General features: G+C 37.7%; 1 protein-coding gene and 1 long non-coding RNA gene across 3 annotated transcripts in view; both read right to left on the minus strand.

Annotated features, from left to right (window-relative positions):
• DHX40 (DEAH-box helicase 40) overlaps positions 1-10,252 on the minus strand; it is a 53,834-nt gene extending 43,582 nt beyond the window's left edge. The window contains exons 1-7 of one of the 2 annotated variants that reach the window (XM_030881766.3): positions 10,154-10,252; positions 9,087-9,254; positions 7,915-8,060; positions 6,101-6,220; positions 5,674-5,901; positions 5,019-5,085; positions 3,917-4,048 (exon numbers count right to left, since the gene is read on the minus strand). In XM_030881766.3, coding sequence (XP_030737626.1) covers positions 3,917-4,048; positions 5,019-5,085; positions 5,674-5,901; positions 6,101-6,220; positions 7,915-8,060; positions 9,087-9,254; positions 10,154-10,205 — 913 coding nt within the window. In that variant the 5' untranslated portion in view covers positions 10,206-10,252. Of the gene's footprint in view, positions 1-3,916; positions 4,049-5,018; positions 5,086-5,673; positions 5,902-6,100; positions 6,221-7,914; positions 8,061-9,086; positions 9,255-10,093 lie in introns of both variants that reach the window. The other variant, XM_030881765.3, reaches the window with a different exon arrangement.
• Positions 10,253-11,639: 1,387 nt separating this feature from the next.
• LOC132594255 (uncharacterized) lies at positions 11,640-20,460 on the minus strand. Its single transcript, XR_009560453.1, has 3 exons — positions 20,372-20,460; positions 19,633-19,999; positions 11,640-11,928 (listed from the first exon to the last, which is right to left on the minus strand). It is a non-coding gene; the product is annotated as an uncharacterized lncRNA (long non-coding RNA).
• Between the last annotated feature and the right edge of the window lie 4,693 nt (positions 20,461-25,153).

Genomic DNA, 25,153 nt, shown 5'->3' on the forward strand with positions numbered 1-25,153 from the left:
ATCTAAATGCATAAATAAAAAGGTCAGAACAATATGCCTCAAAATATTAATACTGATTATCACTTAATCATGTTGGTGGCATCTGAGTAAGTTTATTTTTCTTTGCTGATTTTATTGTTTTTAAAAAGTATATATTTCTTTTTAAGACAAAAGAAAATTTTTCCCATTTGGGGAGACTCCACATAGACTAAAAGTTTTTATGTGAAACTCATTAGCCTTATTCCCCCACATCTTTAATCTTAACATTTAAGGAAACTATCTTAGACACTTGGTACTTGCTATATTGAAGTAATAGCTTTGGTTTGCAAGCAGAAGGAAAAAAAACTATTTTTGGATTTATGCAATAATCTGAATGCGTAGGTTTTCCCCTTTTAAAATGTTGTACACTAATCCAAGGTAAAACTCCTCTCCTTTTCTTCATCTATTCTGGAAACACATGTACTGTTAGATTCTCCACTACTGAATATATAACCAGTTATCAAATGTAGATTCACCATGTGACCTCAGGAACATCACTTAGCCTCTATCTGTAAAATAAAAAAATCTGATTATGCAAATATATATATATGGGTATATGTGCATTTTTCTAGAAAAACAGCCAGGCTTTCATTACTTAAAAATAAAAATCTGAGATCCCCACCCTCCACAAAAGGCTAAGAAGCACTGAATTAGATAATTACGTCAGTGCTAAAAGTGTCTAATTCCATGCAAATAACTGTCACTTAAGAAGTAACAGGTATATTTCAGTTCATAAATTTTTGTGAGGGTTCAGCTTTCCCTAAATGCATGACCAACCTGAAGGAGTGTAAGACCTAAACAAAAAGGGGGAAGTCAGAAGAGGGAAAAGGTTTGAGAGAAACAAGAAAAAGGTTCAGACATAGTGTTTGGTGTAAGACATTAATAGAATATCCAGCAGAAAGTAAAAAATCTGGAACTCAATTTAACAAATACTTAGTCAGGACTTTTTCAGTGTTTAGTACTTGACCTCAGGAAGTTCACAATCTCATAGAGGGGATGAGAAAATCGTAACACAAGATAAATGTGTTAAGTGCCACAAGAGATACAGTAAAGCACAATGAGGTTCAAATGAAGAAGAGAGAAAAACCAGCTGTGAGGAGGGAAATCAGGAAAGGTTCTTATGGAGTTGGTTGCACTTGTGAAACAAAATAGCATATTTCAACCAGTGAAAAGGGAGAATAAAAGGGAAAGGAGGAGTACAAGTTCAGGAAAGAGCAAACACAGAGTCACAAAAATGTTGTGGGAAGAAAAGGAATCAAAAATCTCTCTTACATTTTGAGTTTGAGTGAACATTGCAAAGGCTGGGGCTTGGGGGAGTTCAGCCCAGGGAGCAGGGTCACATGACCCTGGTAGTACAAGGGATACCACAGCACCTCTTCACATTTGACAGATGAGAATTTTTTATGTCAAGTAGGGAGGTATTTTAAGATGTCCCTTTGAAACAGTCAGCCACCCTCATGGCTAGCCCAGAAATAAGAGCAAATATAAAATATCCACCTCATAATTTTTACTTATTCACTAAACCTAGGTCCATTTGTACCCCCTCACTCCAGGCTATAAGCAGGAAACTCTTCTTCCCACTCCTCACTCCCCAGTGCAAGTTTTCTGTTCCTGAAGCTAACAGGAAATAAAGGAAATAACATGATAATGTTATGTGTCTCTCCCCACAACCCAAAGTAGCAATAATAAAGAAAATAAGTGCTATATTGTATTTACCAGGCTTAGAAAGAAAGCCTTAGATCCCAGGAACCTGCCACCCTCTCCCTACTTCATCCAACTCCACCTCACCCATTACTTAGTACCTCATCAGCTCCATCTGAATGCCTCTTTGCACTGTTATAAACTGCTACAATAAATATTGTTATGATCATAATGGATCACCAGTAGCTCACCCTTACAGTGTCCTTGGAACCGGAAGGGAAACTAAAATGAACAAACAAAACCCTTTAATAATGGCTCTACTCACACCCAATCCCACATCTTTACCATTTACGCATATACACCAACAAAGAAAATCACATACACTGGGAATTAGGGCTGAAAGCTGGTAGAAGTCATACCGGAAGGATAATGAATACCAAGTTATTAAGTTCGCATTATAATTCAGTTGGCAATAGGAAATGGATGAAGGTACCCAACAGGAGACTGACACAATCAGAGCTGTGCTTTTGGAAGATTATGTTTATCATGGCAGGTAGGATGGTAGATTAAATCAGGGAAAACAAGTTAGTAGGATATGTTAACAGCTCAGGAAAGCAAACTGAGGATCCCAATTCTAATGATGACAATGAGAAAAAAAAAAAGAAAAATGAGTGATCTGGACAAGATAAAGGTAAAAGAAAACCTGTAGGAGTTGCCACTTGTTTGGATTGTATGATCTAGGATGCACAGACCAGAAAGCCCTGTGAGACCCACCAGGTCTAGAGTGCAGGAGACTGAACTAGAGACAGCTTTCAGGAGTCATCACAAAGTGACAGATGAATCCTAGGAGCCAACCTCTCCAAAACAGAGAATTCTAAGAAAACAGCAAGCTAAGGATGAAACCTTAGGGAACAGTCACATTCAGAAGGGAACAAAGGCCAGGGAGCGTGGGAAGACAGCAGCCTTATAGAAATAGTGGTCAGGAGAACCAAATAATTATCCTAAACAACAGCATTTAAGGAGACTTATATTAACACAAAATCAAAATACAAATAGAAAAAAGCCATGGTATTTGAGGAACAGGAGGTCACTAGCAACCTTTAATAGTACAAAAACTGAATTTCAGGAAGATAATCAAGAAGCAATGGCAGATAGAGAACATTATTTTCAATATGGCAGTAAAATGGAAAGAATGAAATTATTTACTTTATATAGAAAAAGAAAAAATATATATATTGTTAATAGTTAACAACAAAGCAACTGCAACAGGTTTTGAATTATCTTATCAGTTATAAAGTAAATTATAAAAGTTAGTAGATAAAATCTCAAAAAAAACAATGAGAACATTAAATATCTAATAATGACCCTACAAATTCCCTTTAAGTTGTAAAAATCTAAAATAGATCTCAATGTTGAGAGCAAGGGCTCAATATCATCACAAAAAAGATTTCCAAAATAGCACATGGTCTATGGTTATTTACCAACACATATATTCCTGAACATTTTTCGTTAATATAAGGATAAGAACCACCTACTCAACAGAAACAAAACTACACGTAAAATATAAAAACATTTAAATGCTTTTTGCATTACATTAAATGCTAATCCCAATCAAACTTCAAATAGGAGGCTGCAGGTTAACTTCCCTTTGCTTTTACAAGTCAAATTCCATAATAAAATAGTTTTATAAAACAAATTCTAAACCTCATTCAACAATATTATGAACAAATAGAATAAGAGTTTGCATTTGCTCTTTGAACTTAAAAAAGAACATCGCACTTGAAAAGTAGACTAATGTGTGTAGCTACATAAAAAGAAAACAATCCACTGGTTTGTTTCAGATATATAAGGATATACAAAATTTCTAGAAATTCCGTGGCAGTGGCAAATCAGATTTGACTTATGGTACTACTATCAAGGAATTATAGCCTTAATTTCAAAAAATTACCAACAATATTTTTGTTCTGCTGGGATAAGACATAGGCCACTCATAACAATAGTAAGGGGGATAGATGTCCAAGGTCTTGAAAAAGTGAATGTGAAAAGATTTCAAGAAAAAAAAATCACTTCTCTCAAAGGGATGCTGATTGGTTCTCCTAATGCTCTGTTTCTTGATCTGGGTGTTGGTTACAAAGGTGAGTTCACTTTGTGAAATTCACTGACCTAAACACCTAAGATCTGAACACTGTTCTGTATACATGTTATTATTCAATGAAAAGTTTTAAAAATCAAATTTTCTGTTCTAGTTAGGAATTACCTGTTGTCATAGATCCATAACACGGCAATATTAGCAAGCCATCTAGAGTGGTATCTTGGACATCATAATCATAATCAACAGACTCTGCCATCTGAAAAAGTAACTCACAACTTTTTTCGATTTCAAACTGACCTGAAATGAGGGGAGAAAATAATGTCAGCAACTGAACAGCAAAATCAATTTAAGAATAAAAAAAAACCCTTCTAGATTAATATTGGTTTTACATAATAGTTATTTTAAATCTCTCATTTGATCTAAGGTAGATGAACACATAAATTGTACTCAATCTCAACAATAATAAAATTAAAAATAGAAGAAAGTTTCCAAGGAATTTAAATCTCTAAAGGAATAAAAATGTTTATAGTCATAAAGCCTTTCATCTTGCTAATATGGTATATTTGAGGAAGACTCAATAAAGTTAATCATTACCATAGGGGAGGCTAGTCCAGGAGATACTACATTTAGGTGTATTTCAAAATGCTTAATTAAGTACCTCAAAAAGGCTAAGAGATTGTTACAATGTCTCACTTCTGACAGGGGTACAAGGCAGTGTAGGAGGTGAGCCATGAAATTACTCATATCTGTTAGTAGGATGCTGCTACTTGAAAAATCACACTAGTCTGAGATTTAACTATTTCTATTTTTGACCTCCAAAAAAGGCTTGTCTACGAGACATGGATTCTACACCTTATGTACTGCTACCACACAGTACCATCCCACCACTCAAAGAAGAAAGGAGCTAGTAGTATGTCTTTTGAAATAATGAAATTAATCATTCAGATCCAGGACTGTTTAGTGTGGTTAACAGCTCTATATAAGATAGAGTAATAAAAATATTAATATTTTACCGTTTAATATCTTTCTACTAAAAGTCAGTGTATTTTACCTATGTTTACTAATGAGACTCATGGTTTTTAGGGCAGTGTAGAATTACCTTATATATCTTGTAATAGATATAATATCTAAAACTACTCAGAAAATCATAAAAGGCTAGGATAACATGAGTAGAGCCTAGATTTTCCAACAAAGGTAACACTCTATCATGGTGCCCCGCTCCCTTGTACAAATAGTAAACTTTTAAAACCTGGTACTGAATGCTCACCAGTCAGAAAAACCAAGATGTCTCCAGCCATTTCATTCAAATGGATATCCATGGTCACTTTCACAATCTAAAGCAAGAAACACAAGCATAATATGCTAGTGGAAATACAGTCCCCCCACCACCACCACCTCCCCTAGTTCCACAGAAAAATTAAACTTGATTCTCGAAAGTCCTAGGACCTGGGACTTCCCTGGTGGTCCAGTGGTAATGAATCCACCTTCCAATGCAGGGGATGTGGGTTCAATCCCTGGTCAGGCAACTAAGATCCCACATGCCGCGGGGCAACTAAGCCCACGTGCCACAACTACTGAGCTTGCATGCCTCAACTAGAGCCTGCGTGCTGCAAACCACAGAGCCCACGTGCCCTGGAGCCTGCGTGCAAACCACAACTAGAGAGAAGCCCGTGCACCACAAAGAAGAGCCCACACGCCACAACAAAAGATCCTGCATGCCTCAATGAAGATCTTGCGTGCTGCAACTAAGACCCGACACAGCCAAAAATAAGTAAATAAATAAATAATAAATCTTTTTTAAAAAAAGTCCTAGGACCTATGAGGGCTGCCATTAAAATAATAGAGACAAATAAATTATCAAACTACTCAATCAACTAGAATCATAGATATAGAAAAGACATAAAAAGGATGCCAAGTAATACCGCTTGAATATATGCAGTATTTTCTCTATCTCGTGGACCAATCAAATTGCAGAATTTTTCTCTGACCGGATAAAGCCTTCCAGGTATATCAAATATTGGACAATTTCCAAAGAATGCAGAGAGCTTGGCTAATTCCATAGTTGCTGACATCACTACCACCTTTAAATGCTCTTTCCTATTAGGAGACTTCTCCTGAAACAGCTTCTTCAATAAACCAAATAAGATGTCCTGAAAGAAAAGTAAATTTCTAATAAGTCACAAGTGTACATAACAACCAATTTATTTTAAATATTTTGCTCTCCTAACCAAAGGATTCCCATTTGAATAGATTAAAATGTAAGTAAGAGAAGGCAATTCACTATACAGTACAAAGCTACCCAAAAGAAGTAAACTGTCTAATAAATAACTGATACAGTAAAATACTCACTGTAGTTAGAGTTCTCTCATGGGCTTCATCCAATATAATGACACTGAACTTGGTAAGATTTGGATCTCCCAGAATATGTTTCAGTAAACATCCATCTGTCATGTATTTGATTGCTGTTTCCTAATGTTCAAACAGCAGAGTACATTAACATATACATAAAAATAAAATCACAGAAATTCATCCCTGCTTTGCAAACTAAATTTTCCCCCTCAGATGTACAGATATTAAGTGACCAAACTAATCTGATGAAATAAGAGTACATAAAATAGTCTAATAACATGTCTACTAACATGGATGGTAAATTACGAAACGTGATCTATACAGAGACAGGGATAAGGAACTAAGGTGAATATTCTGGAATAAAGCAAACTAAAGTGACCAATAAGGAAATACAATGAAGTCAGTGGAAAGTGGTTAAGATAATGTAATGACTTCAGATGAGCAAGTTGTGGGAAAACAATAATGAAATGGAATTCATCTCCCTGTCTCAGCTGCTATTTTAGAGGACTCAAGAGAAAAGGTAGGTGCACCATTTCTCTCACTCTCTTCTTCCTTGACCACTTTCCTGTTACAAAAATAGGGTCAGTTGACTAGAATTAAAACAAGGTGAGAGGGCTTCCCTGGTGGTGCAGTGGTTGAGAGTCCGCCTGCCCATGCAGTGGACACGGGTTCGTGCCCCGATCCGGGAAGATCCCACATGCCGCGGAGCGGCTGGGCCCGTGAGCCATGGCTGCTGAGCCTGTGTGTCCGGAGCCTGTGCTCCGCAACGGGAGAGGCCACAACAGTGAGAGGCCTGAGTACCGCCAAAAAAAAAAAAAAAAAAACACGCTGAGAGTAAGGTCCAGAGGAGGAGTTAACAGCAATGATATCCATAAAACAAAGGAAGAAAAAAAGAAAGAAAAATCCCCAGCAGTGACCACTAGGAAGGCAAAGACAGTATTTTGGGGAGTCATTCTTTGCCACTGTTGATGACCATTCCTATCAGGGACCATAGGCAAATCAGAGATTGTTTTGTATCTGGTACAGGATTAAGAAATCCTGAAGGAATATAAATTGTAACTATGAACTATTGCCATGAATACAGAAGATGCTCAATAAATACTTGATCAATGACTTTGTTCATTAAGCTGTCAGTTTTCCACTGACTTTAAGAATATAACCGTACAATATGGATGAACCTTGAAAACTTCAGCTAAATGAAATAAGCCAGACACAAAGGACAAAATATTGTACGATTCCACTTGTACAGGGTACTTAGAATATGGAAATGTATAGAGACATAAAGCAGAATAGAAGTTACCAGGGACTAGGGGCGGGGAGATGTGAATGTGGAGCTACTGTTTAGTAGATACAGAGTTTTTGGTTGGGATGGTGAAAACATTCTGAAAATAGATAGCAGTAGTGGTTACACAACACTATGAATGAACTTAATGCTACTGAATTGTTCACCTAAAAATGGTTTAAAAGTAATACAAATGGTAACTTTTATTTTATGTGCATTTTACTGCAATAAAAAATATTTTGAAAGAATACAAATGTAAGTTACATGCCAAGGATCCTTACAGCTAAAATACATGACAGTCCTGTGAAAAATCAACATAACTGTCACATAAACTAATTGAGAAGGGAGAAAATGGGATGAATTAGACACCCCAGGACTAGAGCATTAACAATGGGCAACACAAATTAATTCTAATCTGAGGCTTTGTTTCTTTAAAATATAAATGGAATTTTGAAGTCAAAATCTTTCATCACTTTCTCACTCTTTCTATAAATTTACAGTACTTAATTAAATACAAGCAAAACTTTTGTACCTTAGAGCTGCAATCGTCAAAACGAACTTGGTATCCTACTTTGGATCCCAAAGTGCATTTCATTTCTTCAGCAACCCTCTGAGCAACAGATATGGCAGCTACTTTTCGTGGCTGAGTCACACCAATCATACCATGTTGTGAAAACCCTATCAAAACCAGAAGTAAAAACACACAAAAATGTTAACAATTGCTTCCCATTAGAGCTAAATTGTTTCTGGTCAATCAATACAAACTGTTCAAGTGTTTCTAAAAGAAAACTCTGCCAATTAACAACACACTGTATTACATGTGCACCATGGAAATTTAAGTATTAATTAAAAATAAGACTACATATTAATAGCTGTTCTAAATGTATATATTTTAATTAATTTTTTTCAATTTCAGTCTAAAGATTTACTCTAAAGAGTAAGCCAAGAATTTTTAACCCCTAGGAATCCATAAAATTCCACACACTTCCTAAAATGGATTTAACTTTACCACAGAAGTTTAAATATACCACTTTTCATAGATTCTACAGGCATATTTTACTATTTTAATATCTTTGAAAGGGAGATGCATCTTATAACTGATGGCATTTTTTTTTCATTAATAGTATGTAAAATAGGGGTGTGTCTTAATAGACGGCATCTTAGATTTGATGCATTAGAGTAAGTTAATATACACTACGAAATTTTTATAATATCCAACATAATTTTGCTCTATACCAACCTTATGATAGAAACTTTTACCGTATTGAAGGGAAAGACACCGTAAGGATAATTTGTTAGCTGGCTTGGTGTTAGGAGAGTCAAGGAATAAACAGTTACCTGATAACACTCTGGAGATAGAACCAAGAAATACTAATGTCAGCAGCAGATATCAATATATCCCTTCCCTCGGAAAATTATTTCAGTACCAGTGGTCAACAGTCTACTGCAAGACAACCTTATTCTATAGCACAGAATCAACATCTACCTATAATTCTATTTGGAGTTATTATGATAACTGAAAATGCCATTTCAACTAATCTGAAATAAGACCGTAAAAAAGCAAGGAAGATGTAGGGACAGTGTGCCAAGACAAGAACTGGGACTGTAAAACAAATGATGGGCATTTGTGTAATACAGAAGTCCTATTAGGTTTTAAGAGGATATTTTTAAAGTAATCCCAATATTTTCCCAGAATAAAATTACCTGCTTCATATAGATATTTTGGGAGTTGAGTTGTTTTACCACTTCCTGTATTTCCAGTAACAATAAGGAATGAATTGTCCCTCACAGCTTGAATAAGCTTTTTTCTTTGTTTTTGAATAGGAAAAGTTGGAGTAGTTCCTCCCTCCTGTGATGTGCATCCTTTCTCTTCTGTAATGACAGGGGGAAAAATTGTGCAATTCAAAGGCCTGTAAAGATATCTCTCATTCAATCTCCCAAAACTGAAAAGGGAATGACAATAGAATTTCAGGGCTGGAAATAATCAACCCATGACTCTTCAGTTAAATCACCTACATCCAATTTGCAAGCGAGGGTTTATAAACCCAGAGCAACTTTTTAGTGAAATCAACTTGTGCATTTGCTAATGCATGACTCAAAGTAGCTGACAAAGTTAAGCCTAGCACAAGGCAATGTATTTGCAAGCATACCTATACAGAAGTACAAAACCCAATTTTATTAAACAATAGACCAAAACCTGGAACACAGCAGAAAAACTCTCAGCTGAATTAAAAGCCACCTGTGTTTGCTTCTGATTCACGGTTCAAGTTAGGTCCCTGTTCAGAGTGACTGATATCCCAGAAGGCCAAGTGGTGGGTAACCATGGAAACTGGCTCCTGGAAACTGGCTCCCTCATACCGTACCCAAAGGCAGGCTGGCGGCCCGACGAAGGGGCGGAGGGGGGGGAGGCGGGAATGGATGGGTAGAGAACAAAGGCTTTATGAGCCCATTTAAGAGCAGAACGCGTTTCGGCGTTGGGGTTCACTTTTTTGTCCCCCAGCAGGGTTTTCACCCAACTTGGGTCTGGGACCGCCCCCCTCTAGACCAAAGTCCTCACTGGATGCAAAGTTCCCCTCCGGCTTGGAGAGCGACAGGAACGCTGCGGCCTCCCCCCCTACTCTTCTCTGCCTGCCTAAGGCGGACTTTTATCCCCCCCCAGAACCCCCATGCCATAACTCCCGCTGGCCTCCGTAGTGTCCCGCGGACCGCACCTCTATCCGCGATGGGAACTGCCGAAGGCCGCTCTTCTTGGAGGTCTCTTGATCGCTCACCTTCCTCCTGCCGCCTTGGCGCCCTGCCCGCGACGGCGGGAAACCGGGACATAGACCTGGCCCAGAGCGGAGGTGAGCACGTCCACCGTTCTGGGAAGATGGGAGGGGAAAGGCGAAGACGCGCCCTGATGACGTCAAGGTGTTTACTTCCGCGCGTGCGACTCGAGCGAGGGGAGGAGGAGCTGTTCGATGACGTGGCGCGAGGCAGCCGGAGAGGTGCCCAACCGTTGCCACCCGGCCGCGAGCAGAGGGCCCACGCTCGAGTGTTTCCCGCCAAACGCCGACGTGCGCTGCGGCTCCGCCGGCGAAGCCAGCCCAGAAGTCCCGAAGGGACCCCTCCTGTTTCTCCTCTAGTGCGCAAAAGGGCCAGGCGACACCTTTTTTTTCTCAGTGGTCACTGCAAGCCTATCCTACCTTAACAGACCTACCGTGATGTGACCCTTTGCCAGGAGCTGGAACCATCCTAGAGTTCGGCGTTCCACGACATTCTCACCTTGCTCATCCTGAAATGACCTGTTCAAGGCACACAGCTCATGAGTTGCAGAGCTGAACTTCTATTTCCGTAGTGTCCAAAACTTAGGTCCCCCACGCTGTCCAGTTCCTTCATAGGACCCTGCATTTTAATTTATTTCCATGTTTATTTTCTTCCCCTTTCCCCCAACTAGACGCAAGGGCGACAACTTTAGAAAATCATGGTACATGGAGCACAGCAAAGTGATTCGAACTGGACCGTCAATATTTTTTGAATTCGCTGATGGATGAATGAATGATTGACCTCCAGAGGAGTTAAGCTCATTTTTAATGGTTGTGGATTCCTTGGAAACCACAAAAACTGAAAAATTAAACAGATATGCAACAATCGGGGTGGGGTGAATTTTCAGAAAAGGTACTTTGGGAAGCAGGTCTTTCTGTTATAGAACCTTGCAATTTTGTAAGTAGTGTCAATCGTAACAAAATCCATGCGAGAAGATTGTTTCTTGGACTTTTCAATCATTCCTGCTGTTAGAATTAACCAACACTTACTGCCCAAAAAGACAGCTCAAGTTGTCACTTTAACTAAAGTTCACTATTCTCCTATCCAACCAGGCTTCAAAAGATGTCATTGGACCCCAAGATTTTTCTGTGCTTATTTAAAATATCTGTATACCAACTCCTTTTAAATGGGACTGATGAACGTCTTCTAAAATGCAAGTGAGTGAGAGCAACTTTCTAACAACTTTATATCTCCAAACCTGGGAGCTACAGGAATAAATGAGATAATAGGAGAACATCCCAGATTTCTCTCATCCATTAAAGGAATTCCCCAACATCCTGCATTCTGTTAGAATTCAAAATATCACAACTCAGAAAAACCACAAAAAAAGCAAAAATACATTTGTAGTATAGGCAAGGTATTGGTGAGTACAGGGCATGGTAGTCACTTTTAAGAAAATGAGCAGAATAATTTCAGACCAATGACAGTTACCATTTATTAAGCACTTAGCAGTCAAGCATGTAATATAAATTTTTTCACTTATTCTTCACAAAAACCCATACAAGTAGGTTATTATCACTAATTTTCATATATGGGAATCAAAGCTCACATATTTGCCTCAAAACAGAGGTAATACGACTAGATTTCAAAGTCACACTAATACCACTGTACTGTAATGGGAGATGGAATTATCTAAATCTCGGTGGCTAATATATTTTCTTCCAATGTTTGTAAATCAACTATTATAGAATGACTCCATTCTCGTATGAGAACCACATAGTGAGAGTATCCAGAATAAAACCTGCAAGCCAAGAATAAAGAAAAGTAAAAGTGAAAAACTCAAATGATGTTTAACGTTGTTGATTTTAAAACCAAGGACGTTTAAAACATGTCACCATTAATAACCATGTGCTTAGGGCTATTCCAAATTGAAAGAACAACAACTATTTCCTGCTCAGTAAGTTTACAAATTGCAATGGCAAACAAGATACAAATATAGAATGAAACTAGAAAATACATGGGTTTAATCTGAGAAGAAAAGTCAGTGTTCTCAACAACATTGAATCTATTTCCTTTTATCTTTGGGTAGAAAAAGAAAAAGCTGAAGGAGGACTTCCCTGGTGGCGCAGCGGTTAAGAATCTGACTGCTGATGCAGGGGACACCGGTTCGAGCCCTGGTCCGGGAAGATCCCACATGCCGCGGAGAAACTGAGCCCGTGTGCCCAGGGCCCATGCTCCGCAACAAGAGAAGCCACCACAATGAGAAACTGGCTCACCGCAACAAAAAGTAGCCCCCGCTCACTGCAACTAGAGAAAGCCCGCGTGCAGCAACAAAGATCCAACACAGCCAAAAATTAATTAATTAATTTAAAAAAAAACCTGAAGGAAATGATATTCAAAGAAGTGTGAAAAGTATGACTTGCACCCTGCTGCTATTGCTTCATAAGCAGTCTTTCAAAATGTTCTTGAATCTAAGCAATCTACTTCAGAGCATCCAGAAGACAGGAAAGAGGCTCAGTATTAGATTTTAAAAAATGTAATAGGATTTTAAATCCTCTTCAAGAAAGAAAGGAGAGTATAGAACCATTGTTATAGTTTAACTGGGATAGAAAGGAAAATGATCAAAGATATTCATACAATGAAATACAGAAAGTCAAAAACACCAGACAAATGGCAGCATGTAGAAAGCTAATCATAACTGGAAGTCAAGAGAGTGAGCAACAGTGTCAAAGTTCATGGATTTTTTTTTTTAATCCATGAACTTGACCAAAACGATAGTTGTCTGGTAAAGAGAAGTAGATAGGAGCCAGACTGTAAGTGGGTGGGAAGAGAAATAGAGGGCAAACTGAAAAGGTACTTAAGGTATTTAATGCATTTGGAGATGTATGGTTAGAATCAACTAAGGTAAATGAAAGGAGAGAAGAGAATAGCCAGAAAAAGATGCTGCTGCTACAGTGTATGTGTGATGATTCATGGTCAATGGTATCATTGGGGTATAATTAGAAGGTGTGTTTAGGAGACTTGAAACACGGAGGTACTGATGAGGGAGAAAAAGTTCACATTTTGAGAATGAATGCAGGTCTGGAAGAGAGAGAACAAACTTTTAGTCAAAGTAGGTAAAATGAACCTGCATTTGTGACAGATTTGTATCCCAAAATATGAATCTGATTGTTCCTCCCTATTTCCCTCCTTTATTTCTGTCTTACTTGTAAACTAAAGACTTTTCTTCTGCCCCAGCCCTCACCAGAGCAGAAACAAAGATCCAATGACACTGCTAACCTAAATGCCGAGATCAGAGCCACCTGGGCATGCTTGAAGAACTCGTTATTGCCTCTCTCAGACAGATAAGACTGAGCCTAGAGAGGGCAGAGAGAAGGGAGAATGTAATGAGAAAGGAAGAACTGATCGAAGGAATAAGGAGCCCTCAAAGTAGGCAAGAGAAAGAGAATCTTTCGTTAGAAAGTTCTAGCGGCAGGCATTCAAGAAGATAAGCCATCTGAAGTGTGGACCATTCCTCCTTTTAAAAATAAATAAAAAACCAAAGCTGTAACTAGTTAGCCACTTAGCAGTCCTGGATACATGTAAGCCTGGAAAGAGAGAGGGGAGCTTGTATGTTCTGGAAGGAATGGAAGCATGAAGAATCTCACTCCCTAACCAGAGTTAGACAGAAACAATAGGGAATTTTCCTATGAGTGAGGTAGTGGACCCCATGCTAGTTACATATTCTATTAACATGCATGTAGGATGTTAGCAATTTAGGCATTTGGAGGGAAATATTTAGATGGCCATACCATAGAACTTAGAGAAGTACCCACCTTTCAGTTCAAAGGTAAAAAACAACATCATCCTACTTTCTTCTCTCTTTTTTTATTTTTTTTTTGGTGTCCAGATATTAAGATTTGAGTAAGTATCACAAGGCCACTTACCAAGCAGTCATTAATCATTCATCAATAATATTATTTAATTGAGAGGTTAATAAAAATTGAGGCACTTTTAGTCATTATCAATGAAAATTGATGCTTTACACGTATGCATATAATGGTGCATGAATGTGTGGCATTCCCATTATTCTATCAGTAAAATAGGAACTCTTTCAAATAAAAGCTCAATGGGTACTCTAACTTCCTATTCATTCATTCATGTGTTCACTCAGTAAACATTAGAATGCACAACTATATTATTTACCCTTCTTAATAGCCATAAAGAGGCATAAAAATATGCGTAAGAGATTATCACTACCTGCAAGCAGTCAAGGAGCTAAATATTTAAAGGAGGAAAAACTAGCTAGAGTGATGAGGAAAGACTTTTTGGAGTTAATGTCATTTGAACTGAGCTTTGAAAGTTGGAAAGATTTCAGTAAATGCCAGGGAAAGATTCTGGATTGAGGAAATCTCACAAAGACACTAATAGGGTGACCAAAACATTATTAATTATGGATGATTGAGAAATCTGCAAAATTGATGTTCTGTCACTGGTGATGGCCTCTGTAAATCTTTCATTTGCCTGAAGGTGGCAAGCTGGGTTTATTTGAGAAACGTCAGCATCAACATTATTTGAAGGAAAAATGAAACAGTACTATTTCTCTAGAAAAAAAAAAAAATTTCATTGACATTTAACTTGTAAAATCAAAAAGTGAAAAAGATTGAAATTACCAGCAAGTAAATACCATACATATTTAATATTACTTATTTCAAAGCACATAGATTTTGTATTGCAAGTATTTTACGTTTAAATTTTTTAGTTTTTGTTGTCCTTATTGATTTCTTATGATACAATTTTCTCGTAGGAGAAAGAAAGGAGCTTATACTTTCAAGTATGACCATTAAAATCTGTGATAGAGCCTGTGTATAAGTCTTTGGGGGTGTGGTAAGCTTTATTGAGGCATAATTTCCAAGTAGTAAAAAGCATCATTTTTAGTGTATAGTTGTATACATTTTATGAATTTTGACAAGTGTATATGATATGTAACCACCACTATAATAAAGATATAAAACAGTTACATTATTCTAACAAATTACCTTGTGCTCCTCTGTAGTCAATCACTTCTTTCACCTCTAGGCCCTGGCAACCACTAATTGGTTTTCTGTCTCTTTAGTTTTGCCTCTTCCAAAATGAATGGCATCGTACAGTATGTACTCTTTTCTCATCTAGCTTCTGTCATTCAGCATAATTACTTTGGGATTCAGCTGTAGTCGAATACAGTTGTAGTGTGTATTAAAAATGTAATCCTTTTTATTGCTGAGTAGTATTCTGCTGTATGGATGTATCACAATTTATCAATTCATTAATTCAGGGACATTTATGTTGTTTCTAGTTCTTGGTGATTATGTACAAAGTCACTATAAACATTCACATACAGGTTTTTGAGTGACCATATGTTTTCATTTCTCTTGAGTAAATACCTAGGAGTGGAATTGCTGGGTCGAATGATAAATGTATGTTTACAAGAAACTGCCAAACCCTTTTTCCAAAGTGGCTGGTCTCTTTTGTGCTTCTACCAACCATGTGTGAGAATTCCAGTTGCTCTGCATTCTTGCTAGGACTTGATATTTTCAGTTTGTCTGTTTGTTTGTTTTACCCATTCTAATAATAGGTAGTAGTGGTATGTCATTGTGGTTTTAATTTGCATATCCCTATGACAATGATTTTGAACATATTTTATGTATTTATTTGTAGTCTGCATATCTTTGGTGAGATGTCTGTTCAAATCTTTTGCCCACTTGTGTGTGGGAGGGAGAGGTTACTTATTTTTTTATTAAGTTTTGAGAATTCCTTATGGATTCTGGATTCAAGTCTTTTATCAGGTACGTGCTTTGCAAACATTTTGACCTAGTCTGTGGCTTGCCTTTTAGTTTTCTTAATTGTGTCTCTCAAAGAGAAGTTTTTAATTTTGATGAAGTCCAATTTATCAGTGTTTTTTCTTTTGACTGTGTTTTTGGTGTGGTACCTAAGAAATCTTTGCCTAATCCAAGGTCAGAAAGATTTTCTCATGTGTCTTCTTCTAAAGTTTTTTTTGGGGGGGGCGGGGGTGGTGTACACGGGCCTCTCACTGCTGTGGCCTCTCCCGCTGTGGAGCACAGGCTCCGGACGCGCAGGCTCAGCGGCCATGGCTCACGGGCCCAGCCGCTCCGCGGATCCTCCCGAGCCGGGGCATGAACCCGCGTCCCCTGCATTGGCAGGCGGACTCTCAACCACTGCGCCACCAGGGAAGCCCAATTACACCCTATTTTTAAAGAGCAGTTTGGATAAACAACAAGATCCTACTGTATAGCACAGGGAACTATATTCAATATCCTGTGATAAACCGTAATGGAAAAGAATATGAAAAAGAATGTATATATATTATAACTGAGTCACTTTGCTGTACACCAGTAATTAACACAACATTGTAAATCAGCTATACTTGAATTTAAAAAGTTGTTGAAAGCATGGACGGACCTTGAGACATTAGGCTGAATGAGATAAGTCAGACAGAGAATGACAAATACTGTTTGCTATCCCTTATATGTGAAATCTAAATAAATGAAAAAAGGAAAAAACTGAATCAATCAATCAATCAATAAAAAGAGCAGTTTGTGTCTCGGTTTTCCTGTCTCTCATTTCATTTCATTTAGTAGTGTCAGAATTTTGAGGTATTTTCCTATGACACTATCTATCTCTGCACTACCTAGAATTATGGACTTTTAAACTGTAGAGAGTGCTAGCCTCCCTTTTAGAGATGAGGAAACAGGGACCTTAATATCTCCAGTGACTTGCCCATGGTCATACAGCTAGACAGAGGCAGTGCAAAGTCCAGGGTAAAGCTTTCCAAATCTCAGGCCATTGCTCTTTCTGCCAGCTGTTTGTGGCCTCCTTATTGAATGTGTCACTAACTTTATTTTTATTAAAACTTTTTAAATGTTTTAAATTATTAAAAAGATTTTTAACAGATCAATAATGAAACAAGAGAACATTACAAAAACAAATAGGAAGGTTTATAAAAATAATAAAATTAAACATTAAATAATTAAAAATAAGGCTTCCCTGGTGGCACAGTGGTTGAGAGTCCACCTGCCGATGCAGGGGACACGGGTTTGTGCCCCGGTCCAGGAAGATCCCACATGCTGTGGAGTGGCTGGGCCCGTGAGCCATGGCCTCTGAGCCTGTGTGTCCGGAGCCTGTGCTCCACAACGGGAGAGGCCCGCGTACCGCAAAAAAAAAAAAATTAAAAATATATTCATTGAAATTTAAAAGTCCATGGACAGTTTAAACAAGTCAAGAGAAAATCATAAAGTAGAAGATAGAGCTTAGGAAATCACTCAGAATGCAGCACATAACTATGAAGAGATGGAAAATATGAAAAAGAAATTAAGAGATATGGAGACTAGAATTGAGAAGACCCAATATATATTGAAAAGGAATTCCAGAGTGATAGAATAAACAAAATAGGAAAGAAGCAATATTTGAGTAGATAATCACTGAGCCACAAACTAAAAAATAAAAATGATATATACCTAAACAAAGTGAAACATAGAACACAACAGAAGGAGAGAAAATCTTAAAAGTAACAAGATAAAAAACCTTTCCTACAAGGGAAAAATAAGACATTATCAGCAGCTTTCTCATCAATAAAAATAGAGGAAAGACAATAGAATGACAGGTATTACCACATTGTTAAGGGAAAATAATCAAGAAGTCTGTACTCAAAGTATCATTTCAAAGTGAGACTGAAGTTATTTTCAGACAAATACTAAAATAGTTTAATAATAATAAATTGTTGCTTAAAATATGCTCAAGTATATACTTCAAGATGAAGCACAATGAAGCCAGGAAAAAACATTGGCTAAAAGTACTAATTGTGGACATAATAGTGAAAAATATTGGTAAATCTAAATTAATATTGAGTGTTAAAAAGCAATATTGACACATTTCTAAGTCGAGAGGGTATTTGAAAAGGTGAAACCAAATTACTATAATAACATAAATGGGGTTTCCCTGGTGGTGCAGTGGCTAAGAATCCATCTGCCAATTCAGGGGACACTGGTTCGAACCCTGGTCCAGGAAGATCCCACATGGGGTGGAGCAACTAAGCCCGCGCTCCACAGCTACTGAGCCTGTGTTCTAGAGCCACGAGCCACAACTACTGAGCCAGGATGCCACAACTACTGAAGCCCACAAGCCTAGAGCCCGTGCTCCACAAGAGAAGTCACCACAATGAGAAGCCCGAGCTCTGCAACAGAGAGTATCCCTCATTTGCGGCAACTAGAGAAAGCCCGCACCCAGCAAAAAAGACACAAGGCAGCCAAAAATAAATAATAAAATAAATAAATTTAAAAAATAAAAAGAATGATGGGAGGGTTGAAGCTTCTAAGATTTCATATTGTTTGAAAGAGGCTGACGATATCTTAGGCTTGGTTGAGTGTGCATGTTATAAATTTAAGGGTAAACACTGAATAAATAAAAAGAAAGAAGTGTATATTGTTATATAAATGTAAAACATAAGCAAAGTTAAGCTCTTGTTAGTTTTACTACTATGAAAAAAATATACTTGACAACCATGAACTTCTCACCAAAAGAGAAAGAATCCAAGGAAAAATAAAGAAAACAAAAAAAAGTTTAAAGCTTATATATAATTACAGTGAAGAAAAGATAGATTTCAAAATGTGTAAGCCTATAAGAAAATAGCATAGTTTGTTTTCTGATACTTTTTATGTATCACATAAATGTTTATGTAAGTAAATCTGAAACCCCACCTGTTTACCAGAGAAAATCCTTTTTATTCCCATAATAAATCAAGGTTAATATTTTTTAAGGTGTAATGTTCAAGCCAGCAAAAGTGGGGAAAAAGATAACTCAGTAACGTAATAGAAGGCAGGAAAGTATAGAAAAGGAAGAGAAATAAAAGCATGATAAATAGAAAACAAAAAATAAGAAAGTAGAAATAAACTCTACTATATTAGTAAAGTTGCAAAAGTGTACTTACAGCATGGTAACATTTAAATAAAATTTTAAACACAAAAAATAATAACATTGCTTATGGACACATATCTATGTAGTAAAATTACAAAAAATATGGGATACATACTAACTGCTGGACACTGGTTGCCTGTGGTAAGTGGGAAGGGGAACGAGATGATGGTATGGTTGCTTCAACTGTATTTTTAATTTTTATTTCTTTTAAAAGAATCTGAAACAAATATGGCAACATGTTAAGATTTGCTGTTAAGAGACTTCCCTGGTGGTGCAGTGGTTAGGACTCTGCTCTTCCACTGCAGGGGGTACGATTTCGATCCCTGGTAGGGGAACTAAGATCCCACATGCTGCTTAGCGCAGCCTAAAAACAAAACAAAACAAACAAAAAAGACTTGCTCTTCAGTACAGAAATGTTTATCATGTTATTTTCTATACTTTTCTATATATCTGACATATTAACGCTACATTAAAAACTCTCAAAACATTTCAGAAATATCTCAATAAATAAGCCTATTTGTGCAAATCAATAATTAAATATTTATAAGCATCTTACTGGTTACGAGGACATTGAAGGAGACAGCAAAGTTGTCTTTTCCACATCAGTTGTGAACATAGCTCATAGGAGAGACAATGTACCATGTCACATGTCTTCCTGGTTATCTCTTTGACCCTCTACTGCAGAGAAGTTGAAGGTAGAAGATCCTTGAGATCCAATGCTGTATTTCTGCACATATTATGATGCATCCAAAACACTCTTCTCACAAAGGTTCAGTAGTTTTCAAAGGAAGGAAAGAAATAGAAGCAAGTAAAAGGTATACACTTCCTACGGGAACTTTGGTGCTTCCATGTTTTTGTTTTTCTGACCATCCATAGGTTCAAGGCAATTGTGGGTCTTTTGTCATTGGGAGAGTTATATGAATCTTTGATGTTGGAGAAGACAGAGAAGAGAGGAAAGGGCCAAACAAAAAAGAAATGGGATTAAAGTCCTCCAAATAAGAACTGGAATGCACTCTTCTTTAAAGTAACCTATCTCAGGGTTCAAATAGAAATTTTTTGAAAGTCTTTTTGAAATTCTGTTTTCATAAAAGGCCTAAATAATGAGCAGCCTAAAATATGAAATCACAAATTTCTTTTGTCTCTCCTAGGTGGTCATAATTTTTGAACACTATGGCATATATAATCAAGGAGCATTTGCCATGCTCCTTCAAAAGGAAATTGGAACAATATTTGGGAAAAATAAATATTTTGTAAACCCCCAGTTCCCAATTGTCTTGCAGGGGAAGACAACTTACCCTATTAGGATCACTCCTGTCTGCCATTAAGGTGGAACCATCCAGTGCCCACCTCCTTCTAGTGAAGCAGGAGGATATAGAGAAAGCCTGTTCAGAGAGAGAAAGAGGGAGTGGAAGGTGAATGGTGGCCCTGAAAGGGGAAAGAGGAGTTAGTCCCCTGTGTCTTGAGTGCCTTTCTCCAGGGCAACCTTCTAGAGAAGGAGCATATGCTAGACAGAGTGAGGAGAAAGCTGAAAATAAAAGGGCTCATGCCCTCCTTCTATTTGACTCAGTGCAAAAGCCAGTACGGTGATTGTACAGCAGTAACAGAAGTCGGTGGATGGATCAGCTTGAAGCACTGGTCCTGGCTCCTGTGTGACTTGCAGGGGATCCTGGTGAGAGAGCACAGAAATGAGGATGAGTCTAGTGCAACTAAGAGGCTGCATGCAGTGTATAGAGCAAATGGCAAAACACAGACCCAGTGATGATACCAGCACACTGCCCAAAGGTCAGGTGAGACCCGCTACATCTCAAAGGGGCCTTCAATGGCCACTAGTCAACAGAGATGCTGTTCTGCCACAGGGACAAACTTGCATCCTGAAACCGCACAGACATCTGAGGCCTCTCCTCTCCTTGCCACCACTAGGTCACAAATCCTTCTATACATCTAGACACTATGTTGAAGAGAAGCAAGGGTAAGGGGAAAGAAATGTGAAAGATTTTTGCACCTACCCAAAAGAAAACGTATTATTCAAAAGTGACTATTATTTAAACTAGAAAAAAAAGTTATTTTGAATTGACAAGCTTAAAGTTTGGGGGGTTTTTTCCTCCCAGTATGGAAGTTTGCAAGGAAAATTAGGTCCATCAAAGAAAATAAAGAACAGCATTTTCTGTGCATATTGAAACTATACTGTGGATAAAATTTTGACCCCTCTACACACATCTTCAAAGGATTATTTTTCCAGATTGTTTTTTCTCCTGATGTTAATACTTCTCCTCAATCTGCATGTATTACCGCTTTTGAAATTACCTGTGGTCCCCATTGTATTGGCCAAGGAGGCTCCAAATGCAAATACCAGTTTTGCTTGTTCTGGAATTGGCAGGTGTAAAGCGGGAAGCAAGGGGCAGTAAGGTTAAGGATAGACTCGGTTCTTTGTAATCACAAGAAAATGCCCACCCAGCCGTTCTGCCCTTCTTTTTAATTTGTTCCTTTCCTCTGGTCTAAATGCACTTACAATTAGAACCATAGAAAGCCACGTGCACTGCGACCACCGTTCCTCACCACTGTGACTGTTCCCCTGGGTAACACGAAACATTTAATAGGGCAGTCCCAGCAACTAATAACAAAGGAAAACCACATGGCAGATCACAATAATGATTTTGTGTCTTTCTGTAGTGATGAAAGAGAAACCCGATCCTGCACAATAATCACTTTGTTATTCATGGAATTTAACTGGCATTTCCTCATGAATTTTAATGTGCCATCCATTTTCTCCATTCATTGTGCCATCCCACAATTCTTTGTGAGCCTTTGCAGAACATTATTCTCTTATCTCTTTCTTTTTTTCAACGATGTAATTATTCTACCTAAACCAAAAGGCTTTAGGATGTTGCCTTTTTACTGTATTGGTCAGAGAGTTGGTCTAGGTTGACATTAAATAACCTGGAAAGATCAAGCTGCACACTTAACGATTTCTACACTTTCTTCTGATATGTTTGTTACTTAATTTAATTTAATTTTATTTTTTAAAATAAATGTATTTATTTATTTTTGGCTGCGTTGAGTCTTCGTTGCTCTGCACAAGGCTTTCTCTAGTTGCGGTGAGCGGGGGCTACTCTGTGTTATGGTGCACGGGCTTCTCACTGCGGGGGCTTCTCTTGTTGCGGAACACAGGCTCTAGGCACGCGGACTTCAGTAGTTGTGGCTCGCAAGTTCTAGAGCGCAGGCTCAATAGTTGTGGCACACAGGCTTAGTCGCTCTGTGGCCTGTGAGACCTTCCCGGACCAGGGCTCGAACACGTGGCAGGCGGATTCTTAACCACTGTACCACCAGGGAAGTCCATTTGTTACTTAATTTAAAAACAGTTTACTTTTAAATCATTATCTGGATCATGATGCAATCACAAATTTGTGCCTTTTTAAAGAAATCATAATTAGTGGCATTCATGAAGGTACCTGTTCTCATTCAGTGTTCTAAAAAGTAAGGGAATCATTTGCAATATTTGTTCTTCCTATTCCTTTTTAGTAGGCATAATAATATACATACAGAAATTCAGTCCCACATTATTTGTAGACAAGTAATCTCAAAATTACATAAAACTAGACTAGATTTTAAGCTATTTAAGGACACACACCGTCTTACTTATCTTTGTATTCTATGAAGTGTCTAGCTAAAGGACTTCCAAATAGAAAGACTTCATAATTATTGGCTTAATAAATGAAAAGTATCTTTTGCCGAAAATAATTCAGTGGTTGCCAGGTCTGGAGGTAGAAGGATGGAACTTCCTGCAAAGGCGGTGTAAGGGAACTTTTGACAGTGATGTTAATATTCTATGTATTGTTTGTGGGGGTGATTACACAACTGTATGCATTCTTCAAAGACTATACGCTGAAAATTGATTAATTTTATTGCATAGAAATTATACCTCAATAAAGCTGATTAAAGAAAGAATCTTGTGAGAATATCATGGTTTCATTATGGGAAATAACTAATAACAAATGCTGTTAACAAAAAACTAGCACATTCTTTACATGATCAAATAACCTGGTCTAGATTAACCTTGAAAATTCCTTATACCTTGGTTACCAAAAACTCATTAAACACTACCATGTGTCTGGTCCTATCCTAGATGATTTATGTTCCTTTTTTAATTCTTACACCAACAAGTTCTGTGAAATAAGAATTATTATTTGTATTTGCCCTACAGTATACTGAGGCTTAGGGAGGTTAGGTAAACTGGTCCAAGACCACATATTTTATTTTTTTTAATCAGTGCATGCATAAATATAGTTTCAAAGAGGCTAAACTAAACATTTATTTGTGATTTAGGAATTTTAAGAAGTCAGATGATTTTGTCCCCAGTAGTACTTATGGTAATAAAAATAAAAATTTAAATTCGACAAATAAGTATTTGCTGACTCTATGATAGGAACCATACTAGGTATTTCAGGAAATATAATGCTGGAAATATATAGACTTTGCTTTCAAAGTGTATACTATTTTACATGGATATGAGATGCATAAATAAATAGCGATAACGGGGCTAGAAAAGATTGGAAACAATCTTGCAGTGAAGTATCTTTGACTTCTAATAAGTTGATTAATTTAAAAAAAACAACTAGCCACCAAGAGGAATTTAGGAGAGGTTCAGGCTTAGATGATTTTGAGATAAAAAGGAAAGGCAGAAACATCTCCTTCCCTTACTCTGTTTATTTATTCTCAGTTCAAAGCTAATCTAACAAATAGCTTATGAGCGTGCAGAGCTGGGTGCTAGTCCTTGGAATTTCCCATGGATCCCTCTCCGACTTCAGGAAAGTCTCTGCTTAGGTTTTCTTCACAGAGAGGCCTTCCCTGACCATGATACCTAAAAGAGTATTTCATTACTCTCTATCCATCCCCTGCTCTTTATTTTTCCTCATATCATTTATTACCATCTGACATTACATCTGACAAATATTATATTAAATATTTCTTATTTGTCTCCTCCAGTAGTATTTAAGCTCCTTGGGGAAGAAGAGTCCATATGTCTTGTTTTCTACTGTATCTCCAGCACCTAGATTAGTGCTTTATATTCTTTGTTGAGTGAATGAATAAATTTTAAACAAGTTTTTCTGACTACAATACCTCATCTCCATGTCTTTCAGTCTTCATTTGAAATTCTATCAATTTTTTACTTTATGGTTATTTGACTTTTGCTAGGTAGTGTCAACTACAAATTGGCACTTGCCATCTCCCTCTACAAGGAGTAAATCATGTGCTGCTGCAGCTGCTGACTTTCAACACCCCCTGAAAGGAGTTCGGGTGGAGAGCAGAAATGAGGCGCTCTGTGCTCTGGGAAAAACTGGCAGAACAGGTCTTCAGATAGATATTTTCAGGAGCTAATTTTATGAGCCCAATTCTTATATCTCCTCATATCTAGAAAAGCACTAGAATCCTTTATGGTGACCACTGCTCCTCATGACTGACAGAAACCCTCTACAAAAAAATATGTGCTTGATTGCATGTACTCCCCCTTCACCAAAATCACATATATACTGACTTTCCCCCGCTACCTCTTTGGAGCAGTATCTCAGAACTATCTGAAATGCTGTCTCCGGGGCTGCAGTCCTCCTTTGGCTCCAAATAAAACTTAACTCGCCACTCTCACGTTGCGCATTTTTCTTTTTTGTGTGTGTGCATTTTTTTAAAGTCGACAATAGTAATATTTTAACTATTTTGAAGTTGAAACATACTTTCCTTGCCATAAGCATGAGAGAAGGACTTGAACGCTAAGACATGTCTATGGTTTAGTGGAATCTTTTTGAAACTGAATTATGACAGATCCTCCCTCTTCTTTATGGCCTAGCCTGGGTTTTCTAGAAAACAAAGCCTGAGACAAAGCTTAGCGAGTTCATTTTTATTGCGCATAGGGTACGGGTGGAGAGGGGAGTTGAGTGCAATTCCAGGGAAGGAAGAGTAAGGAGGAAAGGGCCCTAGCTTCTCAAAGAGACACAACTGGTTGCTTGGTTGACTGGGACCTCTCTGGAGATGATGTATGGGCCTCAGAACAATCTGTTGAAGGACAGGAAAAAGGGGCAAACAAT

The sequence above is a fragment of the Globicephala melas genome, chromosome 20 (genome assembly GCF_963455315.2).
Source record: "Globicephala melas chromosome 20, mGloMel1.2, whole genome shotgun sequence".
Classification (NCBI taxonomy): Eukaryota; Metazoa; Chordata; class Mammalia; order Artiodactyla; family Delphinidae; genus Globicephala; species Globicephala melas.